The 15,563-nt window shown below is 29.1% G+C and overlaps 2 protein-coding genes across 6 annotated transcripts; both read left to right on the forward strand.

Moving 5' to 3' along the window:
- The first annotated feature begins 1,678 nt into the window (after positions 1–1,678).
- Positions 1,679–6,409, forward strand: LOC145187149 (uncharacterized). Of its 4 annotated transcripts, none has more exons than XM_090096617.1 (6): positions 1,679–1,903; positions 4,505–4,567; positions 4,715–4,813; positions 5,114–5,164; positions 5,243–5,308; positions 5,499–6,409. In XM_090096617.1, the coding sequence occupies exons 3-6, from the start codon at positions 4,739–4,741 to the stop codon at positions 5,925–5,927; spliced, it is 621 nt and encodes a 206-aa protein (XP_089952743.1). In that variant the 5' UTR covers positions 1,679–1,903; positions 4,505–4,567; positions 4,715–4,738; the 3' UTR covers positions 5,928–6,409. The 4 variants fall into 4 exon arrangements, with proteins under 4 accessions (XP_089952743.1, XP_089952742.1, XP_089952744.1 ...); XM_090096616.1 differs by lacking the exon at positions 1,679–1,903 and adding an exon at positions 2,119–2,318; XM_090096618.1 differs by lacking the exon at positions 1,679–1,903 and adding an exon at positions 2,967–3,036.
- A 3,120-nt stretch (positions 6,410–9,529) lies between these two features.
- Positions 9,530–15,021, forward strand: LOC145186858 (uncharacterized). Of its 2 annotated transcripts, none has more exons than XM_090096312.1 (5): positions 9,530–9,961; positions 12,622–12,896; positions 13,220–14,179; positions 14,356–14,477; positions 14,589–15,021. In XM_090096312.1, exons 1-5 carry the CDS (start codon positions 9,560–9,562, stop codon positions 14,759–14,761), a joined length of 1,932 nt encoding a protein of 643 aa, XP_089952438.1. In that variant the 5' UTR covers positions 9,530–9,559; the 3' UTR covers positions 14,762–15,021. The 2 variants fall into 2 exon arrangements, with proteins under 2 accessions (XP_089952438.1, XP_089952439.1); XM_090096313.1 differs by having other exon boundaries at positions 9,766–9,961; positions 12,592–12,896.
- The last annotated feature ends 542 nt before the right edge of the window (positions 15,022–15,563 follow it).

A 15,563-nucleotide genomic window follows, 5' to 3' on the forward strand; every position in this document is an offset into this window, starting at 1 on the left:
TGGCCTTAATACAGTTGGATGACAAAAAAAAACAGTTGACTACTTAATTTCATTCAGCAAAGATAAAAAATAAATTAAAAAATTTCTTGTGGGTTGTAAAAATAACGAGTTATGTTAAAAGTACAATATAGGTATCGGTACAATATGAGCAACCTTACCCTAGATGAGTTTTCATACATAATTCTATATACATGTATATACACATATATAATTATACATACATCCAGCAAGTTCAAGTCGTGGATTTCCAGTAAGTATTAATGTAGCGACGAGATCTTCAACAGATAATCAACGATTCTTTATACATTGGGTATGAATCACTGCACTTTTTGGCTTTGTCATTACAAAAGAAAGGTAAGAGTTTCAAAACAAAAGATATTAAAGCAATTTTTAACAGTTTATAAAATCCTGAAAAACTTTAATCAAATAAAAAAGCCCTGGTTAACTACCATATTTTTTTGCCTTGAAATTATTTTTTCTGAATTAATATGAGTAGAACAAGAGTAAGGCCTTGATCTATTTGTGATGCTAAAATGCTGCAGATATTTCTTTGCATTGAGAACATCCATATTCCTGCTTAAGACAGTAAATGAAATAAAATGCCTGAAGCGTTCATAAAAAACGCTACATATCAATTTCAATATTCCTTTTAACGCCCCCTTATTTCATAGTTCTTTCATCGTTGTTTCATCGTTGACTAAGAAAGTAAGACTCCATGGGAAAATGACATTTGTAATGATTATTGTTTTTACGGAATGATACGAATCATTTCAAAGAGGCTAAAGTACGGAGGTGGATGGTTTTGAAGAATATAAAAGAAATAAACTGAACTTCGCTTTTTAAACTTTTTTACATTCTGTTGATTACATTTAGTTAATTGTTCTTTATCAATATCAATAAGCACCAAAGTGGCATATTTTGAGCAATAGAATATAAAGACTTTAGTATTAAGTTGATAGCATTACGTAACGGAAAAACAAATATTAAAATAATCTTAACTCGCAAAACTATAACTCTGTAGATTTTAAAAAAGTAAATTTTTAAGCGTTAAAGATTTAGTTTTTGAATTTCGATTAATATTAATTATTTTAATAATATTCATTATTTTAAATAATTACTAAAATAGGAAGCTGGAACTCGACTTTGATGCATGAAAAAAAATTATATGATTAGTTATAAAACATTAATACAGGAATGAGAATTGTATAATTTATACCCGAATATTTCAATTCAAAATAAAAATCATTAATCAACTAAAATGTCAATAATCGATTATTTTTCGTTTATTACGATATTTAGCAATTGGCTAAAATAATTAAATATTTTGCTATTTTGAGTTAACATTCGAATAATCTAGAATAAAGTGTTATTTCTATATAAAAGCAAAACTTTTTCTTTAGAGCATTAAATAAAGTTTAAAATCTTAGTTTCAAAAAGAGTGATTCTCTTAAGTGTATCTTACAATGAACATTTTGCAACAAAAAAAAAAAATCATAGTCACAATAAAAAATATGTAATTTACAAAAATATATATTTCTTGTGAACCAATTATACTTTATCTTGATTATTATTGGCTATAGTTTTTGTAAAAACTACTAAATTTTGCATACTGGTGCGTCATCAATTCGAACTTGACAACTGTGAAAAACGGATTTGATTCGCTACATGGTTTTTGGAAAAACAGTTGGATAATTTTGAAAAAATTCTGTGGACTGATTAGACGTATTTCCATCTAGACAGCTATTTACACTAAGAACGCCTTCATTTAGAGTGACACGAATCTTTACCATCGTATCAAAACCTCACTTAATTTACCAAAGTTGTGCTTGGAGTATGCGTCAGTACCACTTGTAAATAGTTGGAGTATGCGCCAGGACCACCTTTAAAACTTGAAAATCTAAAGGTTCGTTCAGCAAATAACTACTGAAAATATTGGACCACTGCATTTTTTTGATTGCCTACTGGAAAGTGTAGTGGTCTAACAAGTTTGAATAATAAACAAACCCCATTCCTATGGTGTTTATTTATTATTCAAACTTGTTTAATTAAATAAATATTTAGAAAAATAAAATAGATTTTTTATAGGACACATGGTATTTTAAAAAAATCCGATTGTTTTAATTCGGATTTTTTTAATTTAAAATAGAAATTTACTGATGCAATTGTCAGTTTTAACACAATGTGCAATTACTAGCAGTGGCAGCTGCACCAGTTAACTGTTAAACTCAAGCCCTAGATTTCCCCGGTTTTAGTTTAACCAAACAAACTGTTTTTTACCATATTGTCAAGCAAATAATTGATGTGGCTGTAAATGTGAGGTAATGGTTGTTTGTTTTTTTTAAGTATATTTTTTTGAATAAAACTTTTATATAGAGATATTTTTATTATATTATGTATGAATATGTTATAAATAGTCGTTAAGGAAACTTTGTTATTTTTTCCTCCTACTATTGAATTTTTTTAAAACTCTATTGAAAAATTTATTTTTATTTGATGGGCAAAGGGGCGTGATTCTTGTTTATAAAATCCAATACTTAAAAATACGGAAATCTTTGGGCTTTGTTTGCAACAATCTGATAAGTGTGTTTTAATAATAACAAAAAAAAAATTGTTAAGCTCTTAGACGCCATTATTCAATGACAAAGTTCAAAATTATTTTGGTTTAAGTTGAGTCGTTGAAAGAATTTGTAATCCTCATTTGTAATCCTCATATTCAACTTGTTATTTCGAGTCGAATAACAAACAGTTGAGACGGTGGTTGGATACACAGATAAACAAGAAGCCGATTAACCTTTGATTTTCAAATCATAAAATTATTAAATTACGGCACGTGACCAACTTCTTGCACCATCAGCCAACAGCTGAAATCAAAAAACCTCGACTTTGACTTCATTTAAAAACTTGCTTTTGTATTTTTACACAATAAATCCGCCTTCCTTTCTATTTGTTTCAAAATTTGCACGTTGATTTGTTTTTCATTTCTCATAAAATTTTGTGAAAAACTTTGTCAGTATTTTACAAGTTAGAAGCATATTGGTATTGATACTTTCGTTCTTGAGTTTGGTTTTTTTCTTTTTATTCTAAGTTTCAAATATTCCTTTTATGATGAGTTTTCATAGAAGTTTCAAAAATTCGAACCACAGGGTTTTTCTACGTAGCTGGTTTAGCTTACTAAGTCATTTGTAAAAGTTTTGTGTATGACATCTGGTGTGTGCAAAACAACGTTTTCAGCGCGTGCTGAGCGTAAATGTATTTGTAAAAATCTTTCTTGAAATTTATAACACTTTTTACTTTTTTAAATAATGGAAATTCAATCAAATATTTTTTGGCGTAGCACGCCAAAAATGGCTTTGAAAAATTCGCTTAAAAAATCAAACAAATTGTTAAACAATACTTTAGAGTCATTTTCAATGACGTAAAAAAATTACTTATTTTTAAAAATTTAATGACATCATTAATAGATTTTAAAATTTTTTCAAATCGCAGTCCAATTCTTAACAAAACACTGTGCAAAGGATTGTAATCTTTGGGTTTGAAAAATATTTTGTGGAAATGACAAATTATAAAAAACGGTTATCAAACGGACGAAGAGTATTATTTTCGTTTAGGTTGCTCAGATTTTGGAATCTAATCGGAATATGGTTAGGATATCTCATTTCAATTGAGTTCTTCAGATTACCTAGCAATTTACAATAGCCTTTTAAAATTATGTGTTACAAACGGTAGGTGCAAGTAAGAGAGCAATTCCGTTTCTATGGTTGATAATTGTTTTTGAAAAGACTTGCAATCTCACCGGAATCGGAGGATTACCGTAAAAAAATAGCGACCTGCATTAGTTACGGGAAGTCTCATTTTAATTTGCTGCGGGGTGCTATTTAGTTTTCCTAAAAGAAACGTATTGGACTGAGTGTGGAGTTAATTGTAATAACATGCCAAACTTTTCAAACCGATGGTACATTTTAGCTTCATGTGGTTTACTTGTATTTTTTGATAACCACATGCAACGTATGTTAATTTCAGGCTAAAAATTTTGACATTGACAAAATTATTGACTTTTTTACATTAAAAAAAATAGTAATAAAGAAAATGGCGCTTCGACTTTTAATGCTTTTCATGTCAACAGTTCTACTTTGCGTTCTCACGGAAAATTCAAAAAATGTAAGTTATACATAACTATATATATATATATATATATATATATATATATATATATATATATATATATATATATATATATATATATATATATATATATAATGTTAAACTACTGATGAGTAAAATCTGATGTTCGATTTCTTCAATCTAAGTAAGCGAAAACTCCAGACACGATACTAAGAGAATCTTGTTATTAAGTGTTAGGGATGTGATATGTTACTAGCGGTAAAATCAGGAAAGGGGCCTAATTAGATATAATAAAGCACCATAAATGATGTACTTATATCGGAGGTAGCGTTTGAAAGCATGAGCGCCGCTAAATTAGGGACCTTTTTTTATTACTTTTTAGTGTGTGGTCAAGCTAGATCCAAAGACTGGTTACTATGTCAAATGTAGTGGTAGCACCTTAGATGTAAGTATTTTTAAATTTTATTTTTCTTACAAATTTTTTCTTTAATTTTATATAATTTTCTTTACACAATGATCAAAATAATTATCAAATCGACCAAGTATTAACTTAATTTAAGTGTAAGTAGCAATTGCAAATATCTAAAATTAGGAACCAAGCCAATTAGAGAGAACAATGTCGGAACAAATGCCTATAAGAAAAGGGAAACGAGTTGGTCCTCCCGGTCCCCCTGGAGCAAAGGGTGCTAACGTAAGTCTTCATTATATTTTAACCTAAATATGAATATACTTTATTTTAAATGTAGTAACTTTTATCTTTTTTATTACTATGAACAACAAACAGAAATGATTTTGTGTAAAGATTTTTTCTACGCGGTTCCATTTTGTCATAAATTAAATGCAATGATTTATTTAGATAAACTTTGCATGATAAAAATTATGATAAAAATTAGTATTACTTTAAAAATTACTAAAATATATTAAACTATTTTTGTAATGAAAATTGATCTAAAATTTGGTGCTGAAAGAAACTTTTTTTTTTTTTTTGAAGGGGAAAAGTGGGCTAAACGGTGTCAAAGGAGATGAAGGACCAATGGGACCGGTAAATAGTATTTTCATTAAACTAGTTACATAATTTCAAAGTTGTAAGATACTTTGACCAGTTGCTTCTTTCTAATAGGTTGGTCCAGCCGGATTGCCTGGTCCTAGAGGTTTCACAGGTCTTCCTGGCTTAAAAGGAGATCAGGTAATTATGGTTTCAAATGGCTGTATTTAAAATTTATTTTTTAATGCCGTAGTATTTCAAAGTATAAAGTTGCTTTAAAAAACGAGTTCAATAAACAATCTGAATTTAAACTAAAATTTTTCTTATTTTTTTCTTTGGATGTTCAAGGGTGTTTTACTTTGCACCTATCAATATTTCATCTTTTGCATAGGGTCAAGTAGGAAACCCAGGACCTCCAGGTGAGCCTGGATTACCTGGAAATTGCATTGCTTCAGGCGTTAATATTGAAAACAAAGATAAATATTATTGTTTGCAAGGTCCACGTGGGCCACAAGGAATTCAGGGTTATCCGGGAACCCAAGGTGAACGAGGACTACAAGGAAATCCAGGTAGTGTTGGAGAAAAAGGAGAAAAAGGAGAACGAGGACGAATGGGAGCAGTTGGAATGCCTGGACTACCGGGATCAATTGGAGCAATAAAGTGTGATTCGTTTTACACACCTTGGGGAGCCAGATATTTAGAGGAAAGAGGCTTGTTTGATGAAATCTTGTGTCCTCATGGAAACTTCTTACAAGGGTTTAAAATTGAAACGGATAACTTAAGAGAAAGATTTAAATATATATGCTGTGAGATTGCATAAAATGTTTGGTGAGTGTTGATATGCTGAATATCTGAAGATGTAGATGAAGATTCTCAGTTTTAAATTAACAATTGGAATGTTGTAAAAAAGTTACAAATGTTGATATTGTTGGATGAAGAAGAATCGTATTAAAACTAACTGACAGATAAATGCAATTTAATAGAAGGACTTTTTTGCCAAACTTTAAGCGTTCGTTTTCAAGCCGTTTTGAAAAAATACAGAACGTCATTTTAAAATGCTATGAGAATAATCTCGATTCAGTGAAAACTATTCTATGAAAGATCTGATATATGATATGAATATATTTGATATATAATTTGAAAGACTGATACCCAACATATATATTATTTAGCATAATAAGAAGTACTTTTAGTGAGATAAATTGTCTATAATAATTTATTACATTAACAATTGTTATTAAAAGAAACAATATCAATAATATTTTAAAAAGCTTTTGAGGGGGGAATATAAAACAGCCAAAATAACCATTTAATGCTTTCCTTCGAAGAAAAAAAAACCTCAAAAAAGTGAAATACTGATTCTTCTAAACTTTGTATATTTATCTCCATACGCTAACAAACTTGCGATCAACAAAGACGATAATTACTACATCTTTATCCCACACCGTAACATTTTACTGGTGACAAATAAGTTTTAGAAAACATTCAAAAATTTTAGTAAAATTTAGAATGCCATTATATAATAAAAAATTTTAGAGACTTTTAAAATTTAAAAGTCTCTAAAATTTTTAATTATATAATGGCATCATTTTTCAAAAAAAATCAGCACAAAAACCTTTATTAATGCCGACTTTACAAAACAACGACATTTTTAAACTTAGTATTAAACAATGACATTTTCAAACTCAGAGCCGAATGATCGACGATTAACGAAATTTCGATACTTCTAGATTCTTCTCTTAGTAATTAGCCACAATTCTGACATTGGATGACCAAACGATCTAAAACATCAAACTCTTAATTGCAAAATAGTTTTTTAATTTCCTAAACTATCTTGAGTTGTTGAAATAGACTTCACCAAAAAATAGTTTTTTAATGTGATAATTTCCTAAACTATCTTGAGTTGTTAAAACAGTTTTTTAATGTTGTTAAAATAGATTTCACCAAAAATTTTCCTCAATTTCTGAGACATGTTTTTAACACAACTTTTTTTTTTAAACATTTATCGATGTATGATTAACACCGGTTACTCTAGCAAAATATTTGATGCATTATAAAAACAAGAATGGAGATCTTTGCATACTTCTCATTATGAGAGCCACATCGTATAGTTCAAAATAAACCGGTGAATGCAAATCAAACTCATTAGAAGCGATTGGTTTTTGAAAATTAAAAAAACCCCTCATCACCATACAACGTGTCAAATAAAATATGAGACAATAATTCTGACAGTACCAGACGTTTTATAGGTGATCTGTTCGGTTTTTTTGACCTTTTTGAGTATGTTTTTATTGGTTTGGTACATTTGAATTTTTTTGATGCTTTTGTTATGGTGTTCCCTTTTTATTATCAAATATTCGTTTTAGCTGAGCACGGAGTATTGAATTTTATTAGGAGTATTGAACTTTGGCTTTCGACTGCTTTTTTTATTCTAGAAATTTTTTGCTTTCGACTGCTTGTTTTATTCTAGAAAACTTTTTCCTTGTTCTGCATATTTGATTAATCTATAAATCGTTAACGAGCTTCACCTTCATCTTTAAACTGCTTCCAAATAACGGCTTTACCTATTTCTTTGGGCCAATTAAAAAATGTTTACACTCGGAATTTTTAGTTGAACTCTTTAGAAATTATTTGTTTCCAAGTTAAAAATGTCTTTAAGGTTCCTGTAGACTTTCTATTGTTTTATAGGATTCTTTGGGAGTTAAATAGAACTTCTAAAATATTTTAAAGATTTTGTTGCCCTGGAATTTTTTACCCAGGGGACAGTGCTTTTCCAAGCTCCAGCGTGTTTGTCAAGTGAGCCAACAGCCCAGCAAGCACACAACGTTGAAACAACATTGAAACAACGTTGAAATAAAGTTAATCAACGTCAATCAACGTTATTTCAACGTTGTTTCAACGTTATGTGCTTGCTGGGAGAGAAGTGCAGAATATTATGACGAGAAAATATGAAAAATGGCAGTCAGTTTTTAAGATTGATTGTTTGCGTTTTTTTAATTTCATGCGTAAAATCGAAAAATATATACATTCCGTATACAATCTCGTCTTTCCGCGGTTAATCGCGTGTCAACAACATAAAGGCATTATCGAACATAAGGGGCTAGAGTATGGCGCAAAGATGCAGTGTTTATTTGTTTAAGCTTCTAAGCTGCATTTAAAAGTAGGTATCCCACAAAAAGTTCTATAGTATTTCAAAAGTCTATACAAATGTTTATGATTTTTTATTCATAGCAGAGCGGAAGTTTACGAAATTTGCATTAAAACGTGGTTCTTTTTTCGTATTTTTAAAACCGAGTTGTACAAATAAAATTTTTTTTTTTTATGTTGATGCTGTTTTTAATGGCTTCCATTATCGTAATATCAAATTGTTTGGTCACAAATACAAATCAGGTAGTAAAAATGATCAGATCGACATGTTTACTATGCTTTCAAAACCTTACCGTAAAATGCTTAACAGTAAAGCATATTTACAGTAAGACATATTTACAGTAAGATAACCTTTGATTTCGAAGAATTAATTAAATGCCTGGAACAAATTGTAATATATATGATATCCAACATAAGTCGGTGAATATAATGTTAACTTGAGGGAAATTGATACATGCAAAAACGCGCGACAGAGTGATTTAAAAAGAATTAAAAAGTCAAATAAAAAGCAGTTTTCAAACATAATACTAATCATAACTTGTTTCTAGTGCTTTCCGTGTCTACAACTCTAGACATGGCACTGGAAACAAGTACGAGGGGCCTACGAGAATAAAGGGACCCGTTAAGAAATGTTTTCGTTCAACAATTTTTTAAATTTATGATTTTTATAAAATTATTGTAATTGCAAACCAATAAGCTGTAATTTACAACTGCATTGTGTTTGAAGGAGTTCTGTGGGTGTGACTTTGTATATAAATATTATATTGTTTATAACTATGATAAATGTAGTCTTGGCATTAAAAGAAATATATTCGGTGGAAAACTTTTGTATGCTTTATCATTAAATTAAATAAAAATATTATAACATTTATAAATTATCAAAAAACGAAAACTTTCGATCAGATTGACTAAATTTGTCTATATTACAGCGTTGCTTCCATCTGCTTCGACCATATCTGTTTAATAGCAAGTTGAAGATAGTGTAATAACATTTTCTAAATCTATTTTTGTTACGGTTCTAACACCCCTTCATATTAAAATAGGTATAAAATAACGTCACAATTTTTCGTCTAAAAAATTATCCGATATTGTACTTATACCTATTTGATATTTATCGGCTGTCAGAGTAATAAGTACGAAAAAATATTTCAAAATTAAGAAATTAAGTCATTCAGCTAGTAATTATTAACTATTACAATTACATAATAACTAATTATTATCATTTAGAAAAACAACAATCAATAATGCAGAGCTGTGTTTATACTTGCATATATTTATACTTTTATGTCTCTATATTAATTTAGCATGACATTTTTATATATATTTTTTGTGAAAGCAGGGGTAAAAAATGTGATGGAATTTTGTGAAGATATCTTATTGGAAATTTTCTCCAACTGTGACCCTAAGACATTGATAAAATGTTCTTTGGTATGTAAATACTGGTATCAAATATCAAATTCACAAGTACTCTGGATGAAAAATGTTCTTAAAAGTTGGCCTTCACAACAGTGGCTCTATGGGAAAGCTGGTGTTTCACATTTAAATTGGATTCAAATTTATCGAGAGCTTTTTCAATATTCTTGGTATTCCCCAGATCAAATGAAATATTTTGTTACATGCAGTTCTTTTGAAAATGAACTAGTTTCACCGATTCTTCGCAAAGCAATGTTTGGGCGAATGGAGTATATTTCCAAAAAGTGGCTTCAAGTAAGAATGTTTTATTCGGTTTCTAGTTTAGTTCTAAGTATTTCTTTAAATTGAATGAAGTATTTTTAGGGGTCAAAAAAAATTAAATTGAGTTCCACATCCTTATTATCTTTTCTTTGTTGTTTTATATCTATGTATTATATGCAAGTATTGATAATATAGTAAAATAAACTTGTTTTGTTTGTGATTTGGTATGATTGACTGATAATGATAGTTTCCCTGTAATTTATTCCCAGTGACATAAATATAACAATTCTAATCCTTTTTATGTAGTTTTACAAACCACTATATATACACAAATATTTTTAGTTTTTACATAATATACTTGTTAATTAAGGTTGTTTTGCTTACTATATTGGAAGATATTATTCAAAACAGTAACAATCAGAGCAATAATTTTGGTCAAATGAGAATTTAAACAAATGCCCAAGTTGAACACTCTAGTATTAGACTATTTTTTATTATTAGGAAAAAATTTTTCTACTACTTTTGGCTACAGAATAGTACTACATGTCTTTTAAATGAACAGTGCTACGTGTCTTTTAAATAAACATGTGTAGTAGTCAGAGGATCACTCCTCTAAGCTACCATCAATCAGCAACACTTATTTAGTTGATTAACAATTCTTAGTTCTTCAACTTGTTCTAAATTTATCAATAACGGCGATTTCTCATCAGTTAGTGATTGTATGCTGATGATGTTTTGTAATTTTCTAGATTCTTCTGTGAAAATACTAGTTTCTGCCTTTAAAATGCTAGGTTCTACCTTTTCCTTAAGCTTTTTTTATTTTTTTAATTGTCAAAATTTTGTAGAAGTTGTAAAAAAACAATTTTTACTTAAAAAAACCTACATAGTTGTAAAAAAATGTAAGATATAATTTTTTTATTCAGAAAAAGCAATGGAAACCATAAATATTTATGAAAATCTTCAAAATTGAAAAAAGTTGAAAAAAATTATCGTTCTAATTGACTTGAAAGATACCTAATTATTTGCGTAGACATTTGATAGTTGGAAGAGTTTTTACAGATTTTAATGATCTGTAAAGATTGCCTATTGGAGAAAAAAAGCCAATTTATTATATTTTTTTGGTTCTACAAACATATAAAAGTTTAATTACACAAAGTTCCAAGATTCCATTTCATACGCATACTCAGTAACACAGTGGTAACACACCTCTCTGACTTAATGAAGGACCTAGATTCAGTTCCAGGTGGTGCAATATGACCTAGTTGCTTGAGCTCAGTATGAGGTTAACTGCTATCACAACTAAGAAAGAACTTAGCATTGCTGATAAGTTACAAGTATTTACAACTTTTTATGATAATATGTTGCACTCATTGAGAGGTGTGTAAAAAGTCAAAATAAGCTGCTTTTTGCATGATTGCATCTATAAAATTTTGAAATTCACTAAGAATATTTAAAAGACTAAATGTGCATATCTTTTTGCATGATTTCAGATAAAAAAAATAGTTCACAAAACATAAAAGAAAAAACATAAAAAAATTAAATGCAGATGATCACATTTTTTTGAATTCAGAACAATTATGCTTTTAAATATTCAAAATTTTTAAATATTGTGCTTTTGATTTTTGTTTTTGCTCTCTTTTACTTCTGGTAATTTAAAACATTTAACATTTTAAGTCTCACTATTTAAATTTTAATAATGAGTGATCACTAAAAATCTGCACATAATGATTTAATTTTGTCTTATTTCAAAATAGCTATATGTAACATTTTGTAACACTTATTAGGCTTAGAGTTACTAGTTTCCAGAAGTTGAGTTTTATTTGGAAAATATGAATCTTGGAAAAAAATTTATGGTAAAGTAATTCCAAGCTGAAAATATTCCAAGAAGGACAATTTATGACATAATTAAACATTTGAAAATCTGGCAATTCTATCAACCAGTTTACATACTTGGAGCATTGTATTCAAGAGATTCACCCCATTTATAGAAGAGCATCATCATAGTAACAAGTTTGTGTTCTGGCCAGATCTTGCGTCTTCTCATTATGCCAAAAGTGTATTGGACTGGAAAGATCAAAATTGTACCAAAAAAGAAAATTTGTCAAGTTTACTAGAATCCAGGCCAATGGAAAATTATTTGGTCAATAAAAAGAGGACTTGTATACAAGTCAGAAAGCAAAAACACCCCAACAACTAAAAAAATTAAGTATTGTTTGACCAATATGATTCAAGAATTGGTAGGACACACTAAGAGTTTAATGGACTGTGTCCGAAAAAATGGAGTGCTAGAATTGAATTGAGTATTGTATGAAATAAGATAAACAATTCTCTAAACATTACTTTTTTTACTTTTAAAAAATGTAAAAAATAAGTTATGATCCTTTAAACTTTGTGCGGATTTTTAGTGATCACCTGTTAAACACTGAAAAAAAAGGTGAATTAAATATTTTGACTAATTCCAAATATATTTTTGTTTTTGAAGTTAATATTATAGATTTTTTCATTACTGTATTGTTTTACAATTCTTTTTGTTATTGCTGTTGTTGTTATTGTTGTTGTTGTTAATTTGTATTATTGGTACCTTAAGCAACCTAAATTTTGTATGTTTTAACATAGAGTATGTTAAGTTAACATATTTTTATATTTGTTTTCTCTCCTGACAGACTTCCTATAAATAGTTTGTTCTGTGAAAGGTTTCTGCCTTTGATCATGAAGATGCCTCACAAACCTTTGACAAAAACATGGAGTTGTACTTTAATATAAAGGAGTTACGCTGGGTATTTCTTGACAAGAGAAGAGGATATATGTCAGATTTATTTCCACATAAAAAAAAAAACAAATTTCATGACCATACCAATATTCGTGCTTATCAAGTAATTCCCAGCTGTCTGCTAATGTATCGTTGGTTGTGTGTCTTCAGAGCTTTCGTTACTGCTGAGACTGGATTAACATTTTATCGTGTATGGAGGTAAAGTTTTTACTTGTTTTTTCACAAATTTTTTTTTTAAAGTTTATTTGGGTAGTTAATTAAAATCTAATAAACAGATAGTGACAGTAAATTTCTATTTTATATAAACTTCTCAAGATTTTGACTTATATTTGGTTGTATTACATTACAAAGTGATTTATCAATGCGAATTTAATTATGATATAGTATAATAAAATTTGTAAATATTCTTTTTAATATAATAAAATTTGTAAATATTCTACACATTAAAAACAAAAAAAAGTTTTTATGTGTAAATTAATTGGCTAAATATTTGATTATTAGTTTGTTAATGACTTACTTAGATTCAGGCTAAAGCACTATCAAACAGGATTGATTTTTGAGCTCTGTGATTGGAAAGCTGCAATGTCATCCACATTTGCTCATGGTTACCCAATGATTGACATTTATCGTGAAGATTGTTTGGAGTTATTGCAGCTGCTCACACATCCCCATTTTATCATGCATCCATTGGGTCTGAATTCTAAAACTGAACGTTTATATAACTCAATGATACGTGCATCAGCAGGAGGCTGCATGAAAGATGTACTCAAAATATGTCATAAGAGAAAAATATCAGAATCAAAGCTGAAAGAACTTGTTTCAACTACAAAGAAAAAAAGCCCGTTGTTGTCTCCTACTACAAATACTCCTTTTATGGTAGGTAGTTCTAATGATAGCTCATGCTATATTGATTTATCAGACCGACTTGAAAAATGGAGAGTTAAAAGAAAGGAAAGTCTTATAAATGGTCATTTGCTCATCAAAAGTTCAGATACAACTTTAAAGTTAACTTCTCAATTGGATGGTGAGTTGTCAAGAGCATCAAGTTGCAACAGTCTAAATGAGAGAGGAAGTACAACTGATGAATCTCAGAAAGAAATTACAAATGATTCGGATGTTGACTTATGTGAATCAGGTTACATCACAAACTGCGAGTATTACATATCAAACTCCCGGTGTTCTGATTCAATAGAAGAACAACATAACTTGCAGGCTACTGTGGCTGATTATTGGATTTTAACTCATGACGAATATTTTCCACAGACACCTGTTATTTATGATGTTGAAGACAATTATTGGTACTTCCATCAATCAGCTACAACTAGTAAGACAGAGGGGACCTATGAGAAAAATAAAAGTTCAAATAAAATAATAAAACTTTCAGAAACGGATGCAACATTATCTTCTTCGCAGTTTTTAGAATCTTTTCCGGATGAGGCGACTGTTGTAGAGGCTATTCCAAGTGCTTTAATGCTTTACAGGTTGGAATGTTTTTACTTTTAAAAATTTGCATTTTTGTGTTGTTTGCTATGATTTTTATGATATTATGAATGAATTAAAAGATTTTTTAAATTTATTAATTTCAATAAACCCTAGTTCTTTAATGATTTTAATTTTATAAACTTTGAATTTTTAAAGTTTACGATTCTTGCTTTAGATTAGTCTGCCTGTTCGAACTAGGATGTACTGTTTATAACTCTTTAAGTGATTGCACAGTTTGGAAAGTCAGCATGCTTCATAAAAAATCTGGAGGAGTTATTCACTTCAAGGACTATAATGGTAGGAGTCTAAGCTTCATTTTTTTCACATTAAACGATAAATTTTTTGGAATCAACAATGTTATGATAACGTTTATAAATATAGCTTTGCTGTAAAAATTTCGTTATATAGGATTTTTGAAAGTGCTTGTATCGCATAAGCAAGGAGCCGAGTTGGGAAATTCGGATGATACTGAAAAATTTGAAGTCGTTGAATTTCGCGATGCTGTGACGCAGCTTTTAGGTTTACTCATGGATGAAAATTTTTGTCATCCCTATGGAACTGTCGCAGGCTCAGTAGCATAGTGTTGTGTCTATTTTTTCTATTTAAACTCTTTTAGGGGACTATAATGGACGACTTTTTAACTGTTAAATGTTCATCTGTAACTTATTTAAAAAAGATAATGATAATCAGTATAATGATAGAAATGATGATTAAAATAAAATCTATTAGAAATTTTATAAGTGAAATTTAGTTTAACACAGCTAAAGATAAAGTTCTTGGCTGATATTGTAAAACGTTTCAGAGCGTTATTTTAGGAGAAAATATCTGTGGAAATAATAAACCTTTTTTACTACCCTTTAGTTAAAATGTTAGGGTATTCTAGTTAATAATATGTTAACATATTTCAGCTAATGATTTGTTAACTTAGGTATCCTACAAGATTTATTAATTTAGTGAATTATTCTGCTACTAGATCTTTTCCATGTATTTAAAACAGACTTTTTGTTTAATTTGTAAAAAAACTGAATATGGAGACTTTTATAAAAAGGCCTACGTTCTACTGTTTTATCCAAGAATCCTATTTTATTTCCTTTACACCCAAAATATAAAAACTGTCATGACTCTTTGAAATCCATCATTGAATGAAGTAAAAGCTGAGTTTAAAGATTACTATTACTGTCATTACTATTCTGTGTTTGATTGTGAAGGAACTCCTTTAGTAAATCTTGTTGAGATAGTTCTCGGAATCCTGGTATTATTTTGCAATATAGCCATCCTACAAAAGATTTTTAAAAATTGGCTGTTTTGTCTGTCAGTTTACATTTGCCACATACATAACTATACGCGTTACTATTTGTATATCGTTTTCCTCTAAATCTTTTT

The sequence above is a fragment of the Hydra viridissima genome, unplaced genomic scaffold, assembly GCF_058129835.1.
Source record: "Hydra viridissima isolate aposymbiotic clone 2 unplaced genomic scaffold, HvirCarnegie_v1 scaffold_8, whole genome shotgun sequence".
Taxonomy (NCBI): domain Eukaryota; kingdom Metazoa; phylum Cnidaria; class Hydrozoa; order Anthoathecata; family Hydridae; genus Hydra; species Hydra viridissima.

What these genes read in the sequence shown, in the direction of transcription:
- LOC145187149 (XM_090096615.1), top strand. Translation starts at nt 4,087, where the DNA reads ATGGCGCTTCGACTTTTAATGCTTTTCATGTCAACAGTTCTACTTTGC. An exon ending in GTAGTGGTAGCACCTTAGAT is followed by an intron (nt 4,568 to 4,714) that starts GTAAGTATTTTT and finishes ATCTAAAATTAG; the next exon opens with GAACCAAGCCAATTAGAGAG. An exon ending in CTGGAGCAAAGGGTGCTAAC is followed by an intron (nt 4,814 to 5,113) that starts GTAAGTCTTCAT and finishes TTTTTTTTGAAG; the next exon opens with GGGAAAAGTGGGCTAAACGG.
- LOC145186858 (XM_090096312.1), top strand. Translation starts at nt 9,560, where the DNA reads ATGACATTTTTATATATATTTTTTGTGAAAGCAGGGGTAAAAAATGTG. An exon ending in TTTCCAAAAAGTGGCTTCAA is followed by an intron (nt 9,962 to 12,621) that starts GTAAGAATGTTT and finishes GTTCTGTGAAAG; the next exon opens with GTTTCTGCCTTTGATCATGA. An exon ending in ACATTTTATCGTGTATGGAG is followed by an intron (nt 12,897 to 13,219) that starts GTAAAGTTTTTA and finishes TGACTTACTTAG; the next exon opens with ATTCAGGCTAAAGCACTATC.